General features: G+C 48.0%; 1 protein-coding gene across 2 annotated transcripts in view; it reads left to right on the top strand.

Annotated features, from left to right (window-relative positions):
- Window positions 1-23,439, top strand: part of LOC138282643 (regulator of microtubule dynamics protein 1-like) — a 528,856-nt gene that overhangs the window by 342,078 nt on the left and 163,339 nt on the right. For both annotated transcript variants that reach the window (XM_069220437.1, XM_069220438.1), the window contains one exon: window positions 7,106-7,161. In XM_069220437.1, coding sequence (XP_069076538.1) covers window positions 7,106-7,161 — 56 coding nt within the window. The remainder of the gene's footprint in view (window positions 1-7,105; window positions 7,162-23,439) is intronic.

The following is a 23,439-nucleotide window of genomic DNA, read 5'->3' as shown; positions in this document are numbered from 1 at the left end:
TATTCACACATTGTGCATACAAAAGCATATAACTTTCAGTGTGAAGTCACTTAAAATCATGATACAGGAATAGCTAGCTCTTTATTTAATTCTTGAATTCTAATTATTCTTGTTTTTTTCTGTAGTGTGTACCTGAGCTAGCATGTCTCTACAGACAAAGTGCTCCCACCAATGCAGGATTTTTGAATGGGCAATGAGGAGGGTAGGGCTTTTTTGAAGACTATGTTGTTGGAGTATTTGGCCCTGCTTCGTGGATCCCCCACTGTGCTACACTTGGGGCTTAGAAGGATGTTCTTATTGCAAATAGTATCCATTGACCTTAATGACAAGAGCGATGTGGTCACATCTGTTCAGGATTCGGACTTTTCTGGCTGTGGCTTTCCGGATTTATTGTAGCTTGCTGATTCGACACACTGAGAGCCCAATTAAAAGCATATACTGTAGGCACAAAGCAGGGATGACAGCATGAGAGCTCTTGAGGCATGTATTCTGTGTGAAAGGCCAAAGAAATTAGTTTTTGTATACTACTTTCCTCATTCATGCAGTTTGTGAAAAGGGTGAGGTACCCTAGAGGGATTGCATCATATACTGTAGGAAAGGCATCTTGTCAGACAGTTTTTAGCGATGAACAGGATGTCCCTTCTCAGACCAGATAACAGTTCTTAAATACATTTTCTGTTCTTGTTTGAAGATCTGCCTTTGATTAGAATTCAGAACAAAATAGCTGTTTGAGTAACTAGTGAGTTGGGTGTTCCCCAGGCAATTAGATGTGGTTGATGGTTGTTCTTGCCAGGTATAATTTAATTAAATAGGGCTACACTGTTTCCCTATGTGAGAACTGGGGTAAGTACAAATTATGAAAACAAAGATTCCCTAGGAATCATTAATCCTCTCCTAGTAGTTTATCTGGGGCATAGTCAAAAGATCTATTGCTGAAAATGGGAATTCATTTCCAACTTTATCTGTTGTTGTTCAAAACAGGAACACATTCTGTGATGTCCCAGAAATGTCAAAGACTGTCTGCACTTAGTTTAGTTAGATGACATCCAATTTTAATCTTTTGGCTATTATAGTGAAAGGCAATTTACTTTGTAGGTTGCAAAAAACAATAAATCCGTTTTGACACTGCAGTGTGACACAAGTGCTTAATAGTGAAAAGTGTATCCCAGCTCTCAGTGTGTTAAGAACTCAAGGAGAATTCAATTAGGCAACCGACTTAAGGTACGACAATGCGGCATAAGAAAGTTAACTAATCTCATGGTTAAAGTCCATTTAGGCAATTAACTTTCTAAATCTCCGGTGTCAGTTCAGTAGCCATCCACAGGACCAAAATTCACTTAGTCAATCAAGCACTCTCATAACCATCCTGCTGTAAAAAACGAGTCTCTTGTGTTAATGAATTGCAATGGCCGTTTATAAAGATAACCTCAGTATAATGGAATCATTAAATGTACTGCAATATTTGAGATTTATCAGGGGATCCATTAGCCAAGGGAGGGTCATCGTTCTAAGCGTCGATCTGCCGGAGTCTGTGTCTGGATTTTGGGTCCTAGTTTAGCCAGAATCTAGGGAAACCTTCTAAACCTGCAGATTGTTGAAAACTAGATACCTAGGGGAATTCAGGGTGGTGAACTTTGACTAAAAAGACACATTTTCCTCATACTTCTGTGATGGAAAGATCTGGAATCTACAGGGACCCACAAACCTCTGTCCACTTAGCATTCCCCAGTGTCTTCCAATAAAAATGGTAAATGGTACCTCACTTGTGTGAGTGGGCCTAGTGCCCGGAAGAGGAAACAAGACAAAGCATAACAAGGACACATCATACCTTGAGATATCCAAGCCTCCACTTCGCAGGGTGCGTTCCCTTCCACATCAGGGGCTAGGGAATCCAAGAGGTTGGACACATGTGAAAAGAAGATGTTTTCTTCTGCCAACCTGGCATTGTAGTCCATGAACACTGCATGCCTTTTGGGCTGTTAATCCCACACCCTGTAGAATACGGTTGCGCAAGTGCTGCCACAGGTCCTGGAGAAGGCCCGGGCTGTACTCTCCCAAGCAGTTGCCGATGGGAGAGACGCAGTAAAGTTCACAATCCGATGTGGACTGGAGATGACCGACTCACAGGGCAGAGCGATTGCTTCGACAGTGGCCCCTAGATGCCAGGACTAGTTGAGGACTTCTGGCTTTTCAGGGGATGTCCAAGCCAATCTTATAGACATGCCCTTTGACGGCACACGTCTCTTAGGAGAGAAAGCAGACTCACGCTTGAGTGCTTCAAGGAGTTGTGTGCTACAGCCAGGTCTTTGGGCCTCATGGTGGTCCTTCGTCCATCTCAGTCTGCTTATCGCCACGAAATGGGCACTCTACCACGTCCATTCACATCTAGCCACTGTGCCACTCCTGCTGCCAGCCCCTGCTTGGCCGGGGGCATGGAATCCACTGACCTCATGGATCAGGGAGCCATCGGTCTGGCCGGTCCACCCCCTCCAGAGCTGCCTCCAAAACTTCCTTGTCTGACTCAACCACATCAGGGACCAGTCGGAGGCAGGATCTGCCATCACCTGCTCCGCTAGCAGTCCATTACGTGAGACAGGTGGGTTTTGCAGATAGTCCGAAGGGGCTACTCCCTCCCCTTCAAGACTACCCCTCCATCCATGCCACCATCCTATGATCGGATGACAGAGGATCACTTGGCACGTCTCCTGGAGGAAGTTACAGGTCTCTTGGCCAAGGGAGCCAAAGAGGCCGTTCCCGTCCCAGAAGCATGTTGTGGTTGTTATTCCCACTACTTTCTGGTACCCAAAAAGAACAGGCACCTCCACTCTATCCTAGACCTTCGGTCCCTCAGTCTCTCCCTCAGGAAGAAGTTCAAAATGCCCACTCCTGCTCAGGTTTTATCTGCCCAGGAGACTGGACTTGCAGGATGCTTATTTCCATATTTCTGTCCTGCCTGCCAACAGACGTTACTTATGATTCACAGTAGGCCACAAGCACTTTCAGTTCACCATGGTGATGATGGTAGTCGCAGCTCATCTGCGCAGATCAGGGGTTTAAGTCTTCCCCTACCTCAACAACTGTGTGTTGAAGGCAAGCTCACCCCAACCTGTCATCTCCCACCTCCAGACTACGCTGGACCTCCTGCATTCGCTGGAGTTCATTATAAGTGTGCCGAAGTCACACCTGATTCTCTCTCAGACACTCCCTTTCATCAGAGCTGTCTGCACACTGCGAGTCCAGGATATTCAGGCTATGATACAGATGTTTCAGCCTCTAGCATGGATTTCACTGAGAATAACTCTGAGGCTGCTGGGCCTCATGACCTCCTGCATCCTGTTGGTGAATCATATCAGATGGCATATATGGGCTCTGCAGTGGGACCTGAAGTTCCAGTGGGCAAAGCAACAGGGAAAGCACTCTAACATGGTCCAGGTGGGGGAGGAAACTGCGCAAGATCTGAAGTGGTGGCTATTGAAGTTCTATTGGGTCAGAGGCAGATCCCTCTCGTTTTGCCAACCAGAGCTGAAAGTAGTTACAGATGCGTTGCTCCTGGGCTGGGGTTGCCATCTGGTAGAGGCAGAGATCAGAGGCATCTGGTCTCCGGTGGAGTCCGGACTCCACATCAACGTGTTGGTGCTTCAGTTGATCAGGCTAGCACTGAAAGCATATCTTCCCTCTTTCAAGGGTGACATAGTGCAGGTGTTCACAGACAACACCACTGTAATGTTGTACTGCAGCAAGCAGGGCGAGGTGGGGTCGTGGACCCTTTGTCAGGAGGCTCCGTGCCTCTGGACATGGCTGGAACAACAGGGCATATCCCTGTCGGTTCAACATCGGCAGACTCTCTGTACACCAGAGCCAACAAACTCAGCCAACAATGCTTAGTCGATCACAAATTGTTTCTCCATCCGGAGGTGGCACAAGGTCTATTTCAGCAGTGGGGAGAGCTTGGTTAGATCTGTTTGGCTCTGCAGAGAACACGCAATGTCAGCAGTATTGCGCATTGGAGTTTCCAAGCCAGCAATTGCTTGGTGGCGCATTTTGTCTCGAGTGGAACTCAGGCCTCCTGTTCACCTTTCCACCCATACCACTTCTGCCCAGAGTTCTCAAGAACATCAAGAACAAACAGGCCCAAGTAATCATTCTGGCTCCAGAATGTGCATGAAGTATCCTGAGCTATTGAACATGGTCATCGATCCTCTAATCAGGCTGTCCCTTTAAGAGGATCTTCTGCTGCAGCAGCAGAGGAGGATTCTCCACCCGAACCTGTCCAGTCTCCACTTTCTTTCATGGGGATTGAGCGGCAGCACAGCAGTTGACAGCTTTTGACTTTCCGTCCGAAGACTGTAACATTATCTTGGCAGTGAGGCATCCCTCCCCCAAAACCGTATACGCCTGTCATTGGAAGAAATTTGTGGCCTGGTACACAGACAAGTCGGATGACCCCCTTTCTGCCCCTCTCTCTGAAGTTCTGTTGTTTATCCTTTCTCTGGCCCAGCAGGGCTCTGCTATGGGCACTCTCAAAGGTTATTTATCTGCTATCTTTGCTTTTTTAAGGTTGCCTGATCAACTTTCTTTGTTTAAATCTCCTATTTATAGGTCCCTTAAGGCCTTACTCGTATGTTTCCTCCATCCCTATTCATTATGCCGAAATGGGATATGAATTCGGTTCTGACATTCCTGATGTGCTCTCCTTTTGAGCCTCTCCACAATTGTCCTCTCAGGCTTCCCACCTTGAAAACAGCCTTCCTTGTGGCCATTACTTCTGCCCGCAGGGTGAGTAAGCTGCAGGCGTTGTCATTTAAGCCACCCAACCTTCCATTTATCCTGACAAAGTAGTGCTTCGCACTAGGGCTTCCTATTTGCCAAAAGTGGTCATGCCCTTTCATGTCGGCCAGTCCATCACCTTGCCTACTTTTTACTCACCCCCACATCCTTCTAAGGAAAAGGAGAGACTCCACTGCCTGGATCCAAAAAGAGCGTTGGTGTTCTACCTTGATCGTACAGACGTGTTCTGAGTGGATGATCAACCCTTTTTCGGTTGTGTGGGTGCGTGGAAAGGTTAGGCAATGTAGAAGCAGACCATCTCCCGATGGGTCATACTCTGTATTGAAATCTGCTACCCACTGGCCAAAAAGCAACCACATGGAGGTTTGCGTTCTCATTCTACCGGTGGCAACCACTGCTTTAGCATGCGGAGTTCCATTCCTTGATATCTGTCAGGCGGTGATGTGGGCATCCTTGCACACATTCACCAAACACTACTGCCTGGACAGTCGGGTTCTTAGGGAAAGGTATTTTGTCCGATTCTGCAGGACTTTCTAGTTTGTTCTTGGTTCACAGACCCACCTCCAGAGATGGTATTGCTTGGGTATTTATTCACAAGGTAAGGAATCTGCAACTACAAGTCTCTATTAGATGAATAAGTTACTTACCTTCTGTAACGCCTTATCTGGTAGAGACATAGGCGGTCATTATAATTATGGTGAGATGCCCCACCGACAACCGTGCTGACGGTCGACGGACAACCGCCAGTGTTGATGGCAGGCATCCCGCTATATTCTGACGCCTGGAGCCTCACCGCCATTGATGGCTTTGAGGGCCGCCATGCTGGCGGTCGGTGTCAGGGGTGGATGCTGCTCCACCCTCACCGACACGTCAGTCCAGACACTGCCACGCCTATAATGATGCAGTCATAGGCGTGGCTGTGTATGGAGGCATGGCGGTGTATGGAGAAGCAGCAATGCCTGCGAAGCAGCATCCTAGGAGCCCGTTCCCTCCCAGAGCAGGGCCACGGAACAGGTAAGTGCTGCCCAAGAGGGAAGGGGAGTGAGGGGTGTGCGTGTATGTATGTGAAGGTGGGGATGTGTGTCTGCATGTATGACTGCGTGTGTGTATGTCTATGTATGCGTGCATGTGTATATGGGGGTTGGGAGTGGGGGGACTAAACAGATGTAGGGGATGGGAGATGGCAAGGGGGGTTGGGGAGGGCCTACAGGGTGATCAGGGGGAGGAGGGGTAAGGGGGAGGATTTCCAGGCTCGGGATGGGGGGTGTCCAGGGGCTTGGGGTGGTGTATGGGACTTGTGGCGGGGGGCTTAGCATGTCACATACTGGTGACAGGAATGGGTACAGGAAATCCCTGGTGGAAATGGGATAATTATCCCACTGGCGGTCTGGCCTCCACCGCCAGGTCGAAAGTGGCTACCGTCGGCCCGGCAATCGATTCTGGCCTGGCGGTGGGTAGCAGTGAACTGGCTGCATTGCAGCCAGTTAACTACTGTTATCTTTATATGGCGGTCTGCACCGTCATGCCGTCGGCTGTGCGTTCATTACCGCCAACATCATAATGACCACCATATTCTAGTTGCAGGGTCCTTACCAACCCACCCATCCTCTCCACTCTGCGAACTGATTTCTAGGGACAGGGACTCCCTTTCAGAGCCCTAGTTTTGATGCACCAGTGGTCAGTGTTCTTCATTGCTCTGCACTTCTGGTGTGGAAAGTCTTGAAAAGAAACTGACGTCAGCATGCCGGGGTGGCGCCTATGTAGGATCCGCAATGTCAAATCTGGTGTGGACGGTGCGGACAGAGACAAAGCCGATTGATGCCACCTAAAAGAGGTACTGCTCGAGGAAAATCTCCAGAGCCAGTCTGACACCTGGGGGAAATTCACAAGGTAAAGAATCTGCAACTAGAATTTGTCTGTACCAGATAAGGAATTACCGAAGGTAAGTAACTTGTTCACCAGTGTTTCCCAAACTGTGGGTCGTGACCCATGATTGGGTCGCCAGTCTATTTTTTTGTGGGCTGCGAAATTGTGAGCAATAAATAAAGATGCTTTTAAATACTGTGTTTATCTTTCACAGTTGGTGCTTCAAAGACAGAAGTCACATGACAGAATATATGTGATCTGACAAATTGCTGCTTATGGGTTTGATGATTCCCAACAATTTTTCCTTTCTGGGAATATTTTTTTGTTTGTGCTACCAAGTAACAAAAGAATGAGATGGCAGGCGATTAGATTGCACTGCATTTTACTTTTGATCATATATGTTTAATGGAGGTGGTGCATTATGTGTTTTGTTTTGTATTTTTTTTTGTAGAAAGCCATTGAACTGAACAATAAGGATGCTACTACTATTCATCTGTTAGGCTTATGGTAAGGCCACATCCTCAAAGAATGAATAATTCTAAAATGTCTGCTTTTTCTTTGAGAAATTGTATCAATTTTATAAGAAACTGATCAGCATTCTTATACAGAGCTGCAAGTTTTCACCATTTTGATAATTTAAAATTAATTTGTAATTGTTATTTTTCTAGCTCTAACATATAGCACTCATACTGTCTCCTTGTCTACCAACCCCTTCCCTCTTTCCAGACGACCCGCGCAACCATGGGAGAATTGTTTTTTTCTTTGTGTTTTAAAATTAACGTACAAGTCACCTCTTCAGAGGCACTCCATTTGAGTTCATAGTACAGAGAAGGAGGTGTAAAGTTTTTTGCCTAGGTTGGCACAACATTTCCCATTTTTCTGTAGGCATGTATTCATTTAGACCTTGCAAGATCAAAATAAAATGACTGGCTTCAATATTCCATACCCATTGTCTAATATCCTGAATTTGGATATGCTATATAAAATGCTTTGCAAGAGTGTTTTTTTCACATTTGTACAATTGGATGTTTTTCAACAATTAACAGGTATGTTGCTAGTTTCTCGTTCTGTGGGGTATGCCTATAATCCTCCATCTTGTGAGACCTTTTTAAATTGTTCTCACATATCGCCAAAGTTTACAGGGCCTGGCCTTTTGTGAGTCCTTTCATGGATTTATATGGATGTAATCCACAGGGTATGTTATTCGGCCAGTTGCAGCAACCTTTGAACATATGGCCTACCCACTGTGCATGGCCTTTAACTGTACACACTGAAGTATGTGATGATTGCTTTGTGATTTCGATGTTTCGGGAGGGAGTTCGGCTAGAAGCCCTGATGGTCCTTTCCTGCTGGCTTCTTGCATACTGTTGGTCATTTATACACAATGGCATGCACAATGCACACTAGGGGTCTTCAGTAGTGTCCCCATCTGCAATTGTTGCAAATTGGGCCAAGCTTTCAGACGTCATCAAGATCCCCTAGAAAACTGTGATGGATCTCCAGTGGCGATCTGTAGTGGAGAACATGTTCTTTTGCCCACCACCAGCAGTGTCCACAGTGATGATGCATGCATCCAACTATGAATGGGGTGCCCACCTGTAGAAACTGGGGATCAGAGGACTCTGGTCTCCTGGGGAGCAAGGATTCTACACCAACGTGCTTGAACTGTGGGAGATGTGTCTGACCCAGGAGGGCTTTCTGCCCTCCCTTTGCAATCAAAATGTCAAAATCCTTGCTGACAACACAACAGTGACATGGTCTGTAAACAAGAAAGGCGGCTGTGCTAGGAAGAGCTGAGGCTAAAGTACTGGGCTTAGTTGAATGGGATTTGGCTGGTTGCCAACCAGCCAGCAGACTCCTTGAACACAAGAGCAGACAGACTGAGAAGATGTCAGTTTGCCAACCATGAGTGGTGTCTCCACCTGGAGGTGGTACAAATCATCTTTGTCCTGTGGGACACCCCTCAGATAGATCTCTGCCCCACTTGTGAGAATGCATATTACTTGCTGTTCAGTGCTTTCCAGTTTTCATTGCAAGGAGCTCCGGGGAAAGTGTTTTCTGTTACATCAGATTTTCTTCTGTGCCATGTGTTTCCTCTAATTCCCTTGATTCTTTGAGTGTTGAGGCAGCTATTCTAGCATTGACGTCATTTAGGGGTTGCCAGTGGTCGCATCTAAGACCCTTAATATGTTATGTTATATAGAACTTGTATAGCGCACTAAACCCGAAGGTATCAAAGCACTAGCAGAAACCTGGGAGGGCAATAGCCACTTATTCTGAGAAATGCTGAGTAAAGAGCTGTGTTTTCAGTTGTTTTTTGAAGACCAAAAAGATTCTGTGTCTGCACTGTGGACTGGCAAGATATTCCAAAGCTTGGCAGTCTCCACCGAAAAGGCCCTGCCTCCCCATCTGGCTTTACGAAATCTTGTAACAACTGCCAGTTTACGAGAGGAAGATCTGGGAGGTCTTGCTAGAACGTACCAGTGAAACATAGTGTTAGGCTGTTCAGAACTCTGTTGATAGAGGGCCTGAAGGACCATATATAAGGCCTTGAAAACAATTCTCTTCCTAATAGGAAGCCAGTGAAGGGCCCGCAGAACTTTTCCTCACCAATACGTTTGGAGATGTTCAGAATGAGACGAGCTGCTGCATTCTGAACAACCTGCAACTTGTTGACATTGGTGTTCAAGTATAAGGAGTTACACTAATCTAGCCGAGAGGTGCTGAGCACCTAACAACCGCCTGATGTAACTCCTTGGGAATGTAGGGGAAGATCTTCCTCAGAGTTCCGATAATATTAAAACAAGTGCTGGTCGTACGATTGACCTAGTTGTCAAAGCTCAAAGAGTTGTCCAACATAATGCCCAAGCTTTTGGCTAATTTCACCAGAGTGGGAAGAGGCTCGCACTCCTCAGGCCACCCGATATTAGACCAGATTGAATCCTGAGCACCAAAAACTAGGACCTCAGTCTTTCTAGCATTGAGTGTAAGAGTGTTGTGAGTCATCCATTTCTCAGTGTTGGACATACAGTGCCTGAATTTCATAGCAACGAGGTCCATTCGTTAGAAATTGGCACAATGATTTGGGTGTTGTCCGCTTACAACTGTACCTCAAAACCAAAGGAACACAGCCTAGCCACCAGAGGAGCAACATAAATGTTAAAAGGCGTCAGACTAAGCATAGAGCCCTGGAGTACACCAAGGTAAACTAAAGGCCTCTGCTTTGATGTCCCCACAGCGAAACATTTGAACTCTGTCCATAAGGAAAGAGGGTATTAAGTGGAGGGCTAAGCCTCCAACCCTGAGCTCCTCCAGCCAATGAATCAGCCGTGCTGGCCAGACCGTATCAAATGCTGCGGATAGGTCGAGCATTAGTAATATGGCCGTACCCCCTGATTGACATGGCAATGTTATCAGTTACCGTCAAAAGGGCGTTTCCATACCATGTCCTGGCCTAAAGCCATTTTGTGTGGAGTCCAAAGAACTGTGTGCTTCCATAAATTTTACAAGTTTATGATTTAGAAATTTTTCCAAGACCTTATCTGGCCATAGAAGTAAAGACATTGGACAATAGTTCTTAAAATCTTCCGGATCTCCTGACTTGCACCATGAACTGTCTTTGTGACCCTGGCCTCAGAGATGGCAAAATCAGTGGCAGGAACACAGTGGCAACTCGTCCTTATTGATGTTGATTGGGGCTCTTCTATCTTTGTTTTCTCTCAATTGTTTATTACACTAATAGTGCATAATGTTTAATTATTCACTCTTAGTTTAATAAAACACGGAATACAATCAGCTTGCAGCTGAAGTAAATAAAAATGCTTTTAAATGTATGTTGTGTTCATGCTTGCGGGGGAGTGTGTGTTTTTATGGGTGAGAGTGTGTGTAAGTGTGAATATGTAAGCATGTATGTTGAGAGTAAAATTGAAAGTCAAAAGACTTGTGATGTCACTTCTGCTACTCCCGGCATTTTGATGAATTGATGTTCATGTTCACTAGCACCTAGTGCAAGCAATTCTAGTTGCCCAAGACTGGCTGCAAAGGGTGGGATAGGCAGATATCCTGTGACTGTCTTTTTTCCCTCCCCCTCCTGCTCCTACTGAGGGTGCACTTCCTCTTGCAGTCGATGGGGCAAATGCTACACCCCAGCCTCCCAACCCCCCCCCCACACTTTTATGCCTGGAGATTGAGTAGGGACATTTAGGTTCCTTCTATATGTCACTGAGGTGGCCGGCATCATCCTATCGGCATGTGCCATGTGGCGGGATCATTTTGTTTCCTCTTGTGCAGGGGAGGGATTTGACCATATGAAAGTGTGCATGTTTGATGTGCTGCACTTTGTGATTTCCTTAGTTCAGAACAGGTGTGTTATATTTCAGCTTTATCAGCCTTCATTTGCTTGCCAAATCCCCCCTCTCTCTCCAAATCCCTGATCTTAATTAGATTTTTGAAGGGTCTGTCATATATGTACCCCATTTTCCTTTTAATGTGCCTCAGTCAACCTCAACTTGGTTCTGACATTCTGCATGAGGGCCTGTTAGAGCTGATGCATAGCTACCAGTTGCTACTTTTGACAATGAAGACTTTGTTTTTGTGTCCATCACTTCGGCTGAGCATGTCATAAAGCTTCAAATGCTCTGTGTGCAATCCCATTTAACTTCCTTCTTTCTAGACAAGCTTCTTTTTAGAACTTTATAATGAAGAAGGGGACCCCATTCCATATAGGTCAATCCATTCTGCCCATAATCTACCTTTCGCCCCATCCCGCCAAGGTGAGGAGAGGCTACATAGGCTGGATCCCCTCAGAACGATCAGTTATTATAATTACAAGACCAAAGATTTTCCACCTGATGAGCAACTCTTTATTGAATATGTAGGCAACCAAAAGGGTAAAGCTTTTAGAAAAGGATTCTGTCCAGGTGGATTGTGCTTTGCAATTTAAATCTGCCATGCTGTTATTTAGGAAAATGCCCCTCATGTATGGTGACCCTCATTTCCTCTAGAGTGATGTTGTTGTTTTTGACTCCGCCCACTGAGGTACTGCTAACCAGGCCCCACTGCATGTGTTCTGACACCTAAAACATGTTTAAATTGGCTACACTCCTGAATAGCTTATTTAACTTATCTGTACATCCCTAGTGTATGCTACAAAAGTATACCCAGGGCTAGTAATTAAAATGTAATTAGTGGACTTCAGCACATATTGTGCCACAACTAATGTGACCGTGCAAAGCATGTCTCCAGGCCCCCCCTCTACGCAGTTTTAAAACCTCCCAATTCCCCCAGTCAAGATAAACCCTTTGACAACCTCGGATCTTCCCTTTTATTATTTATGAATCTCCCCTAAAGCAGACCCTACATTCCCATAGGGCAGGGTGCATGAAATGTAAAAAGTACAGCATGTGTACTTATGTTTTACATGTTCTGCAATTAAAGATATTCAAAGTCGTTTTTGACTGTGGTAAGGCTGGCTCTCCCGTAGAAAACACTGGTTTACATTATAACACCTTATAACGCTTAACTTCTGTTTGGGAATGTCTATAAAAATTATTCAAAGGATAATTTTAATGGGAAATTAAATCCAACCTGTGGGCCAAATCGGATTTGAGATTACTTTTTTGAAAATTACACTTTTAGAAAGTTGTAATTTTCTTGCCAAAGCCAAGTGTGCCTTTCTACCTGTGTTCAGTGTCACCTGAATGTTGATGGCTCCCCTTTGATGAAATGTGTATTTCTCCAAACCAAGAAGCTTGGGCATGGGGAGATGTTTTTTCCCTGACAGGATATCATCTGGGCTGTGCCCTGGAACTTAATTAACTGCAAAGGGTGTCTACCCTGTCACAGGCAGATGTAGCTCACACCTGAGCCTGCCTCCTTTATTGTCTTGACAACCAGCCTGTCACCAATCCCAGTGTGGGAAGGACTTCCCTCAGAACCAGTTTTGAGTGACCAGAAGGTAGTGTTTGCTTCTTATCATAACCACATCTGTGGGTGGGAACTCTGCACAAGGGAAGAACAATTTTACCATATTGGTTTTAGGTAGAGAAGGGCACAGCAGGATAGTTAATAGTAAATAATATAGCAAGTGCTCTATAATTGGCTAGGGTCACCCCTGAGAATCTTTAGCCTATTAGATAGCTTGTAGCCAGGAGTTGCTCCCACCCCCAGGCTGGCACTGGGCATAAATGGGCACCTCAGTGTACCCTCTTCAGAACACCTCTGAACCTGTGGAAGACAGAAGTAGGATGTACATGCTGCTGTGGCCTATCAGGAGACACCCAAGGATTGTACCTGCTCCCACCTGTGCACAGTATTGAGAAGTGGACTACAAGGGCAGCTAGCTAACCTCCTGTTAAACTACATGAAGCCTACATTTCTGAGGACCCCAGGTGATCAGTTCCAACTGGACCTGCCCTGAACCATGTTGGTGGCCTCTCCTGGAGTGAGTCCTGACTTCTAAGTGGAGTCTCTAAGGTCCTGGGGCCCCTTAGATAATTGTCAGAGCTTACTCCTCCTGCTTAACCCTAAAACCTCTGACATAGAAGCTTTTCATTTGGAAAGCTGACAGAAGACACGGATCAGCTTGCCAAGTCAATCTGAAGAAGGTGTGTTGCCACTAGGCCAAAGATTCAGGTTCCTCCCATTTTTAGCTTTTCCGCAGCAGCAAATCCGTTTCAGTGGGCCGTCTCTGAAAAGCTGTATGGCTTTGTGGAGTCCTGTTTTGCTATAGTTAGCAGCCTTCCCCTGCTGGAAGAATCCAAGCTCCAAAAAAAGTTAGTAAGGGCCTGATTTAGAACTTGGCACTACTCCATCACAAATGTGACGTATATCCTGTCAGCTGTATTATGATCCCGTTATATCCGATGGGAATCGTATTACAGCAGACAGGATATCCATCACGTTAGTGATGCAGTATTCCAGTCGCCAAGTTCTAAATCAGGCCCTTAGTCCAAAGGTAGAAATCTTTACTGGGTGAAGGCACCAAAAGTATCTGGCCTGCGAGGGACCTTCCTTGACACGAATTTCGAATTTCTTCCACTCTGATCTTTCCCTCCAAAATTTAGTGGCTTCACCAAGACATCGTCCAACAGCTATCCATCCTTATGGGACCCATCTCGGCCGCAGCCTGCTCCCTTGTCCTGCTGAGGTTTTCTGACTTCCATTTCAGAGACTAAGTCAGAAAGTAAAACTTTCAACCAGAAGGAACCTGGTCTGTGTCTGACCCGTGTTCCATCGTGGTCAGCCTGAAACCTTACTCTTGTGTCAGTCTGGCTTGACCAGGCACCTGTGGTTGGCACTTTGTCCTTTTGGCTGCTACTTTTCTCTAAAACTTTAAAAATTCACATACCTGGTTCTCCTTATTAGTTTTTGTTCATTAAAACGTACTCTGTTTCTGTTAATTGGAAAAGGATTTTTCTGTCTTTGCACATCTATATACTTTACACATTTTCTTAAGTTAAGTTTTCCTGCTCTGTGCCAAAGTTACCAGGGGTTGAGCTCAAGTGTCAAACCTTTACTGGGCTTAACAAGAATAGTGGTATTATTATTTGTGGTGTACTACCATTCACCCCATCTAATAATCCACTTCCTCACACCCTGCCAAAAAGGAACCTCCAGAAGGTATCAGAGCTCACTCTACCAAAGCCCATGCAAGTACTTAAGAGTTGTTCAAGGGTGTGTCTATGCCTTAAATATGCTGTGTGGCAGCATGTTTATCAATTTACACCTTTGGCAGCCATTACTCCATATATTCACAAGTGCAAAGGGATAGTTATTTTAGTTGTTCTATGCTTCAGGATTTTCTGATCTGTCCATCTCCTCTGAACCACCAACTACAAGGGACAAGAGGTGTAGGATCTTCAAGTAGAAGTATCAATCTAAAGGGTAAGCTACAATTTTTATGGTGTATACTTGCAGATTCCTCAATAACCCCTGCCAACCTCCCACTTCTGAGGAATGGACATGGTCAAAATTAGAGTGTTGCACTGCATAATTATTGTCAACTTGCTGCTGGCCTCGTCTCTGTGTCTAAGGGCTCAGACAGCAGCAAATACGTCAAATACAAAATATGACACCAGTGATGTCATGTCTGGGGAGTACCTGACGCCTAGATGGAATTGGTCACTTACTGGCACAGAAAAGCTATTACAAAGATCCACTTTGGTACACCAGGATATTCGAAAGGTGAAGAATCAGTTGGTAGATGGAGTATCTACCCGAAGGCTAGTTACCACAGGTAAGTAACTTGTTCAACAAAACTGGAAGTAGTAGTAGTACTGGTGGTGCAAGTCTTTTCAAACAAGAAAGCAGAGAAACCACACAAGTACTCCAAGGCTTTGGGCAGGTAGAGTACAGGCAGGACAGACAGTATGATGCCACCCGCTTATGCCATCATGGGCAGGCACAACATTAGCAACATTGTCAGCAGTGCACCCCTAACCCGCTATCCAGATCTCTCCACTCAAAGGGTACAGCACTGGCAAATAACACCATGTCACTTGCTTCAAATGAAAAAAAATACAGTATTTCAGTGAAACAGAACAGCATAAGGAATTAAGCTCAATTCATCCAGACCAGATACCACACAGCCAGCAGCAGAGGTAGAAAAGCTCACCCAAAGAGATACAGAGCGCTATGATTAGCACAGTAGCTCTGTCCCACGAGCCCCCTCAAACCATTCCAATTCCAGCCAGCAATAGAAGTGCAAGGTTTTCATATGTCTACAAAGTGTCAGTACATGATTAAAAAAGTCCCACTGACAGCTTTGTAACGCTGAATGAACAAATCGGTTGGCAGAAGGCCTGCTGATCTCTTCAGTGTAGTGGAAGAGACCCTAATGGATCTTGGTCAGATCGGAAAATGAACAACAGCATGGCCAAATGAGCAACATGGCTGATGCGTCCTTCTAAGGTGCCGGTTACAGTCCCCATGATCCATCATAATCCTCAAAAAAATACACACTTGCTTAGGATATTAACAAGAGATTCGAACTCTTGATGCCACAGTGTACAATTCAACCTTAAAAAAGTGCATTTTACCAGCAGCGATGAGATGAAGGAGACAACTGTCACCTAAGTCCTACAGACAACGAGGATCATGACTATGACCTCTCTGCACCTTGTGGATGTGCAGATCCAGCCAGGTCCTGAAGCTAGGATAGAGGCGACAGCCCGGGTTGAAAGAGGTGGAGCAGCCATACAGACACTAAAAAACTAGCCCCTATCCTTAGGGACACAGAAAGCCCTCCCCTGAACATGTCATGGGTAGCTAGTGGGCCTAAATCAGAAGAACCGACCGACTTGGCATGTCCTGACAGCAACCGACCAAAGGAGGGCTGTCCCTTTCCTCCTCCCACCCCTATGAGTGAACACGGGGTAATGTGAGATCCTAAATAGATTAGAGCTATGGGCCGGTGAAGACCCGCTGACTCAAAGGAAGGGGAGAAGCTAACATGCACTTCCCCCACCCAAGACTGACCAACAGAGTTGTAAGACGTCCACAAGGGAGTAGAGGTGGTGGGTGGTGTACCCTGAGGGAGAGGGCTTGACCCTGCAGAAGGCGAGCACAAATGGGACTGAACTAAATGGAGGGCTGACATGGCCATGCCCCACCAAGGCCTATGGACTCAGTGATAAAGAGGAGGATGGCTGAAAGTCGGGCACCAGAAAGACTGGAAAGATCAATCAGAGCATATTTTGTTAGTCCACATGGGTGGCCTCTTCCTTTCCTTTCCCCCTTGTGACATGGGGGTCTGTTACTTTGTTTGGAGGCGTTAAAGACAGAGGGGTATCTGGGACCCGCAATAAATAATACATGCAGATCTGGAATACCCGAAGCTGAGCCCAAAAGGAGAGTCAAAAGGAGAGTCACGATTGACTGAGCTGTCTTACCTCAACCATAAGTGTAAACCCCACAGACTGTAATGGTTATCCTATTTCACGATGGGGAAATAAAAAGGCCCACAGGAAAGTCAGAGGACATTGAACACCAGACTGTGCCTAATGAAGGCTGGATTAAAACTGCAGATGCCATTGAATGAATGAGGTGATCTGGGTGAAGAGGCCCACTTGAACAGCCGGGAAACGTATTGACACTTCTGCGGCGTGTTCATTGCCTGGCAGCCTCAAGCCGGCGGCTCCAAGCCCGGCAACATATTGATGCTTCAGCGGTGTGTTTGTTGCCTGGCAACCTCAAGCCGGGTCAAGACGGCGGCTCATATTATGACGGTGGCTCAAGACGGCATGATAGTTTAAAGAGAAGCTGTGTGAGTCTTCGGAAACGACAGCCATAACTCAGGCAATGCTGACGCTTCTGCGTTTCCGCTTCCATGGTGTTGCCTGGCAAATCTGGACAGCACGCACTGGTGAAATCAGTCAGGCAATGCGTTTCTGTCCTTACTTCATTGATTTAAAAAACGGTTAGGTCTTGTGACGTTTTATTTTGAACCTCGGTGTTTATGCAACCTTGCTTGTCTTTAACTTAACATTACTACGATCTCTAACGTCATGCAGAATGTACAGGAAGCACCATTTTTTCTAGTTTCACTAGGTGATCCGCCAATTTGTTGGCAAAAATGGAAAAAGATTTTCTTCAACTATGCGAAAGTTTGCGGAACGTCCCTCAGTGCAGAGAGGAAAATGTCTTTATTAATGCACTGCCTTGGGACGAAGGTTAAGGAAGTTTTTGAGAATCTTTCTGACCTTTGTGACAGTGATGCAGCGGGTTTAAATGAGTATGAGGTTTGCATAAAGAAGTTGGACCTACATTATCTACCTAAAGTTAGCATGTTGTTGGAGAGGTAGCAGTTTGGCAAAAGAACCCAACGCCACAGAGAAACGGTTGAACAGTATATAACAGAATTGCTAAAACTTTCTTCTGGGGGGGGCGTGGCCAAGGTGTCAAGATGACGGTCGCACTTTCATAGTGCTCTGGACCCCTGCATCATCCGCCTCCTGTAAGGAAAACTATCTGTTCCCATCGGCACCGTCGTTGGTCCCCCGGGGCTCTGCTGCCCCCCTGGGAGCAAAAAGGAGAACCTCCCGACCCCCCTGGCCCAAACACAAGTGAGTTTTCCGCCGCGGCTGCCTGTGATCAAGATGGCGGTCGTCGGATGAGCCCACTCCTGTGACTCAGACGCGCCTCACTGCCAGAGGCTGGTCGGGATTGAGATCGGCCAGGAGAGAACTGAGACCTGCGGCCCCTCCACCCCAGAACAAAGAAGACGGGGGAGAAGAGAGAAAGGATTTCGCCGGTCCGTGGCCCGGGCGCGGGCTGAACAACGGTCAGGAGCTGCCCGAGCCCCGGATTCCGGGCTATAAATAGACGCCTCGCCGCAGGACGAGGAGACGCCCAGGGCGCTGCTGAAACTAGCGCACGCCCGTTCGCCTACCGTGGCGGGGAGGGAGTCGTGCCGCCACTGGAGACCAAATCAATGGACAAAACTGAACAGAGGTGAGCCGTGGGCTGGGGGGGGGCACCCAGGAGTTGAGGCACAGAACCCGCGCCGCTGGCTGGGAGGGGAGCACCCTTGTGCTCTTCTCCTCTCCCCCTCTCGCCGGGGTGGGGAGCCCGGCGTTAGATGACGGCGCGCTACTGAACTGCGGGGACGGCCTTCTCCCCCCTCTCCGGTTTTCTTCCCTCCTCCCTCCCCCGCTCGAGTGTGTGACTGGGACCTGAGGTCACCCGGGGGGGGGTGATTCAGAGGGCCGACGGGGGCAGTTCCTGGAGTGAGCCAACCACCGGAGGCTGTTGGGAGACTGCGATTTCTTGAGTCCTCGCAGCTGTTTGATGGATCAGCGGTATACAGAGCGGCACAGCGAAACTGGACCCCAAAAGAAATCACTCTTGGCCCTGAACTAATGTGCAACGGCCTCACTGGGCTGCACTGTTGACCCGGCCGCTGAAGCTCTTGTGGGGCTGGAACTGTGACCAGACGCCATGGGCAAGGATAAGTCAGCGCAGCAAACGACAGCACAAAGATGCATAGACCAATTCACCAAGGGTGCAACTGGGTCCCGGATGGAAGACCATGCCCCAAGTGGAAGTGGCGAACCACAGACGACATCCAGTGACCTAGCAACGATCCTTCAAGCGATCCAGGCTTCCCAGGCGGCCGTTGAATCCAAGATAGGAAAAGTTAGGGTAGACATGACCCTGATCCGGCAAGATCTCCCCAACTCCACAGCCCGAATTACAGAAGCCGAATCCAGGATCTCCACAGTGGAAGACGATGTGACCACTCTCATGGCCCAAGTTTCAGCGCTGACTTCTCACACTTCGGAGCTGCATCGGAGAGCCGAAGACGCAGAGAACAGGTCTAGGCGTAACAACCTTCGTATGGTGGGCCTCCCTGAAGCCACTGCAGAGTCATCCCTGGCCACATATTTGGAAGACTGGTTCTGCTCCTGGATGCCGGCGGACCACCTCACGCCATGGTTCACGATTGAGCGAGTCCACAGGTCCCTGCGGTCAAGACCCCCGCTGGGATCCCCGCCCAGGCCAGTAATAATTTGTCTCTTTCATTTTAAAGACAGAGATGCGGTGCTGCAAGAAGCGCGCTCCAGAGGGGACCTCCTCTGTAATGGAGCGAAGGTCCTCCTTTTCCCTGACTACACAGAAGAAGTTCAACAGCAGTGTCGCTCATTCACCGAGGTGAAACAGAAGCTGAGAACAATGGACGTTCAGTACCGCCTCCTGTTTCCGGCAAGACCCTGTGTGGTCTACAGTAATAAGTCCTATTTTTTTTAACAGCCGGCCACGGCATGGACCTTGCTGAGGAGGTCCCTCTGGGTCCACACAGGCTTGGGTCAAGACCACTGCCCAAGGCACTGCCAAATCACCAGAGGGGGCAACAGCCCGACCGACGCCAGCGTACGCGCTCACGGCAACGCAGGGTGCGACGCTGATCCCGCTCAGAATCTCCTTTGGAGACCCGCCAGGTGGAACCCCGGAGCCCACGACCACTGGAGAACTCTGGAGAAGCTTGGGGGAGCCAAGACCCGCAGAGTGCGACCAGTCCCAGTTGGGGCCTCTGGAGGACACAGACTTATCCCGCAGCCCGGTACTGTGATAACACAAATGAGAAACATTTTTGGAAAAGAAACAGACTGTCGGGAGGATGAACATTATACCAATTCTAGCTACTTACCGTTTACTGTGTTTCTATACTTGATCCTACACTATGGAGGGAACCACCACCACTACCACTGCCCTATCAGTTGACGGTTCACCTCACCAGTTCTAGAAGTGAGGTGCTATATATGGGCGACAGATGCTTCTGGGGGGAAGTATGGGGAGGGGTGGGAGTTGGGGGGCAAGGGAGTTCAGGCCTGGTTTCAAAGGCCAATGTTATTGTTTTTATGCTAGCGCAATGATTACACTTGTTAGTTAATACACAGAGCAGGAAACACAGAGACACAATCAACACAATGGGGGCACACGGTCTGCGGCGGAAGGGGCAGGGGAAAGGTTTTTTGAAGTTTCTGGGCCTAATAATGAAGAGTTGTGGTATTCAATATGAGAATTTTCACCTACCCTCATGAATCAGACACAGGTTATCTCGTGGAACGTTAATGGTCTCCTTGACACGATCAAACATACCGCAGTGTTTGCTTTCATACACAGATATCGACCAGAAGTACTCCTGCTGCAAGAGACACATCTCCTGGGAGATAACTGCCCCTTCTTGGCCCGCCAGGGTTTTGATAGGGTATATCACGCAGGGTTCATACGCGGATTGCGGGTGGTGGCCATATTACAACACCGTACATTCCCCATGACGAACATCCACATATGGAGGGACAGACAGGGATGCTATGTGGCCATCACCGGCAAAGTTGAAGGGGCCAAAGTCAACATGGTTAGTGTTTATGCTCCTCCCTCATTGACCTGTAGAACTCTCCAGGACCTCACCAAGTTACTTTCCGACTTACCACCTGGGCTTACTCAGATGTGAGATGACTTTACCGCAACCCCGGACCCGACCTTAGACGTAACCGGTCCGTTCTCCGTATATAGGCACACGCCATGCAGCGGGAATCACTGGATGGCTCTCTGCAACAGGGCTCTGTGATGCTTGGCGGGTATGGCACCCTAGACGGCGACAATTCATTCACACTTCAGCGGCCCACGGCTCGCAATCCAGAATAGACCTGGTGCTATTCCTGAGTACGGACTGCACTGCCCTCTCTCACATTGAAATACTAGCTAGAGGAGTCTCTGACCACACCCGCTCCGATTCATTGTGGGTCCCGCTCAGTCTCAGTCCCGTCCTATGTGGCGGCTAAATGCGTGGTACCTCCAAGAAAAAAGCTACACTGAGCAGCTGCAACAGGCACAAAGAGAGTACTTTAAATTGAATGAAGGGTCAGTGGCCTCCGCGGGCGTTCTATGGGCGGCGGCCAAGGCGGTGTTGCGAGGCACGGCTAAAAGCCTGATACAGGACCAGTAATGCACTAAAGCCCAGCATATTGCACAGTTAGAGCTCCGGGCGATCTATCTGGAAAGCGAGAGTGCAACAAACCCAAGCGAAGGGGTGACGCAACAACTCCTCCTAATCTGTGAAGAAATCCAAGATCAATCCCTACAAGCTGCAAAACACCTGTGGAGGCCACCACAGCAAAAATCTATGGGCGTGGGGACAAAACCGGGAAAATGCTGTATTGGCTGGTGTACCGTCATCATGCCTCCAGGATTGTCCCTGAAATTTACGACGGGGAAGGGAGCCTCGTTTTGAAACACCCCGAAATAGCGAACGCCTTTGCCAGATACTACCGTGCACGGTACCAGGTGTCTGCACTGGTCAATCTGGGTCAGGCCCGTTGATTATTGGATGAAGTTCCCCTCCCACGGTTACCTGCGATGGAGGTGCAGATCTTAGAGGAACCCATTAGCGCAGAGGAAATTGGGGTAGCCATCCCTGCACTAGGTACGGGCAAGACGCCGGGTCCCGACGGGTTCCCCTCGGAGTATTACAAAGCATTTAGAGAAGACCTAATTCCACACTTGTTGCGCCTCTTTGCAGAAGTGGAGAAGGATGGATCCTTCCCCAGAGAGATAGACACCGCTACGATTGTAGTGCTCCCAAAAACCCAACCCCCCTCGCTACACTCTGCAGATTATAGGCCGATATCGCTGATCGATACCGAAATAAAGAATTTCGCCTCCATCCTCACCACTCGCCACAAGAGGGTCCTGCCGCAACTAATCCACCCAGACCAATGTGGGCTTATGGCAATCCTCAGTACTCAACACTGTATCCGTCGACTACATGTGGCTCTGGCGGAGCGTCGCTGATTGCCCCGAGACCTTGCCCTTTTACTCATTGACTTTGAAAAGGCCTTTGACTCGGATGACTGGGGGTTCCTCTTTTTGGTGCTCCGATGCGTGGACTTGGGACCGCGGTTCCATCGTCTGGTACGGGCGTTATACACCAACCCTACGGCCTGCGCACAGATCAACGGGTCCTTGTCCTCTATTTTTGAGGTTCACAGGGGCACGGGGCAGAGATGCCCCTTATCCTCCCTTCTATTCACCCTGGCCATTGAACCTCTGGCTCAGATCATCAGGACAGACCCAGTATATTGTGTTTGGAAATGGGGCCCCTCCTGAGAAGATAGGATAACGCTATACGCCGATGACGTCCTGTTGTACATGGAAGAACCCAGTATAACGGGCCAGAGAAGTCTCTGCCTCTTACGGCGCTATGAACAGGCATCGGGACTCAAGATGAACTCTGCCAAATCAATTCTGATCCCACTGGCTAGTTTGCGCGACTGCTTTGACTGGCAAGACACAATACCCCTATGCAGGCTCAGCTTTAAATACCTGGCCGTCTGGGTGTCCCTCCTACCTGAAATGATGTGGGCCAAAAATCTGTCACAGTTGCTGGCACGCATCAAGACGGACCTGCAAAGATGGCAAACCCTACCGCTAAGTGTGATGGGCCGAGTGGCCCTGAATAAGATGATGATCCTGCCAAGGCTCCTAAACACATTAGAGAACTTTCCCCTCCCAATCCCGCACTCCTGGTTCAGAATTCTTTAAAGCGCTACGGGACGGTTCCTCTTGAGGGGTGCCAGGCACCGAGTAGCGACACAACACTGCCGAAGAGGGGTATATGACGGGGGCCTGGGTGCCTCGGACCCCTATCTGTATTATTTAGCCACCCAATTGATTGTGATCCATGATTGGTTCACCGGGGGATGAGATGACCCGGCTTACCAGGTAGAATTGGAGATCCTGGGCTTCCCACGTACTCTTGATATGCTATACGGAACACCACTTCCCCGAGACATGGAAGAAATAACTAGGGTGGTTTTCTTGGCGTGGCGTGGCGTGGCGCGCCGAATTACGGTATACCTGCTGGAACACCGGCGTCACCCTTCAGACCCTGCTGTGGAGGGGGAGATGGTTAAGCGCACCTGCAGCGCTGGAAGGATTTGCAGAATGGGACTTGCTAGGCATTTCCTTGGTGCGAGACGTGTGGAGAGGGGAGGCTATGAAGTCATTTCAGGATCTGCAGGTAGACTTTCAGCTAACTCAGACACAATTCTTCAAATACCTCCGGCTGAGACACGCCCTGAGGGTCCACTTGCCAACCACAGGCCCCATGCCAGAATTTAATCCACTTGAGGCCAAACTACTTATGGGGAACCTGGAGGTGAAAGGTATCTCCCAAATCTATAAAATGCTAAATAACAATGCTCCTGGTGATCTAAGCCCATTTAGAACCAGATGGGAGTCATAGGTTGGGGCCCTGGAGGAGGGGGATTGGAGGGAGGCCTT

The sequence above is a fragment of the Pleurodeles waltl genome, chromosome 2_2 (genome assembly GCF_031143425.1).
Source record: "Pleurodeles waltl isolate 20211129_DDA chromosome 2_2, aPleWal1.hap1.20221129, whole genome shotgun sequence".
Classification (NCBI taxonomy): domain Eukaryota; kingdom Metazoa; phylum Chordata; class Amphibia; order Caudata; family Salamandridae; genus Pleurodeles; species Pleurodeles waltl.
This window is presented reverse-complemented; position numbering and strand designations above follow the sequence as displayed.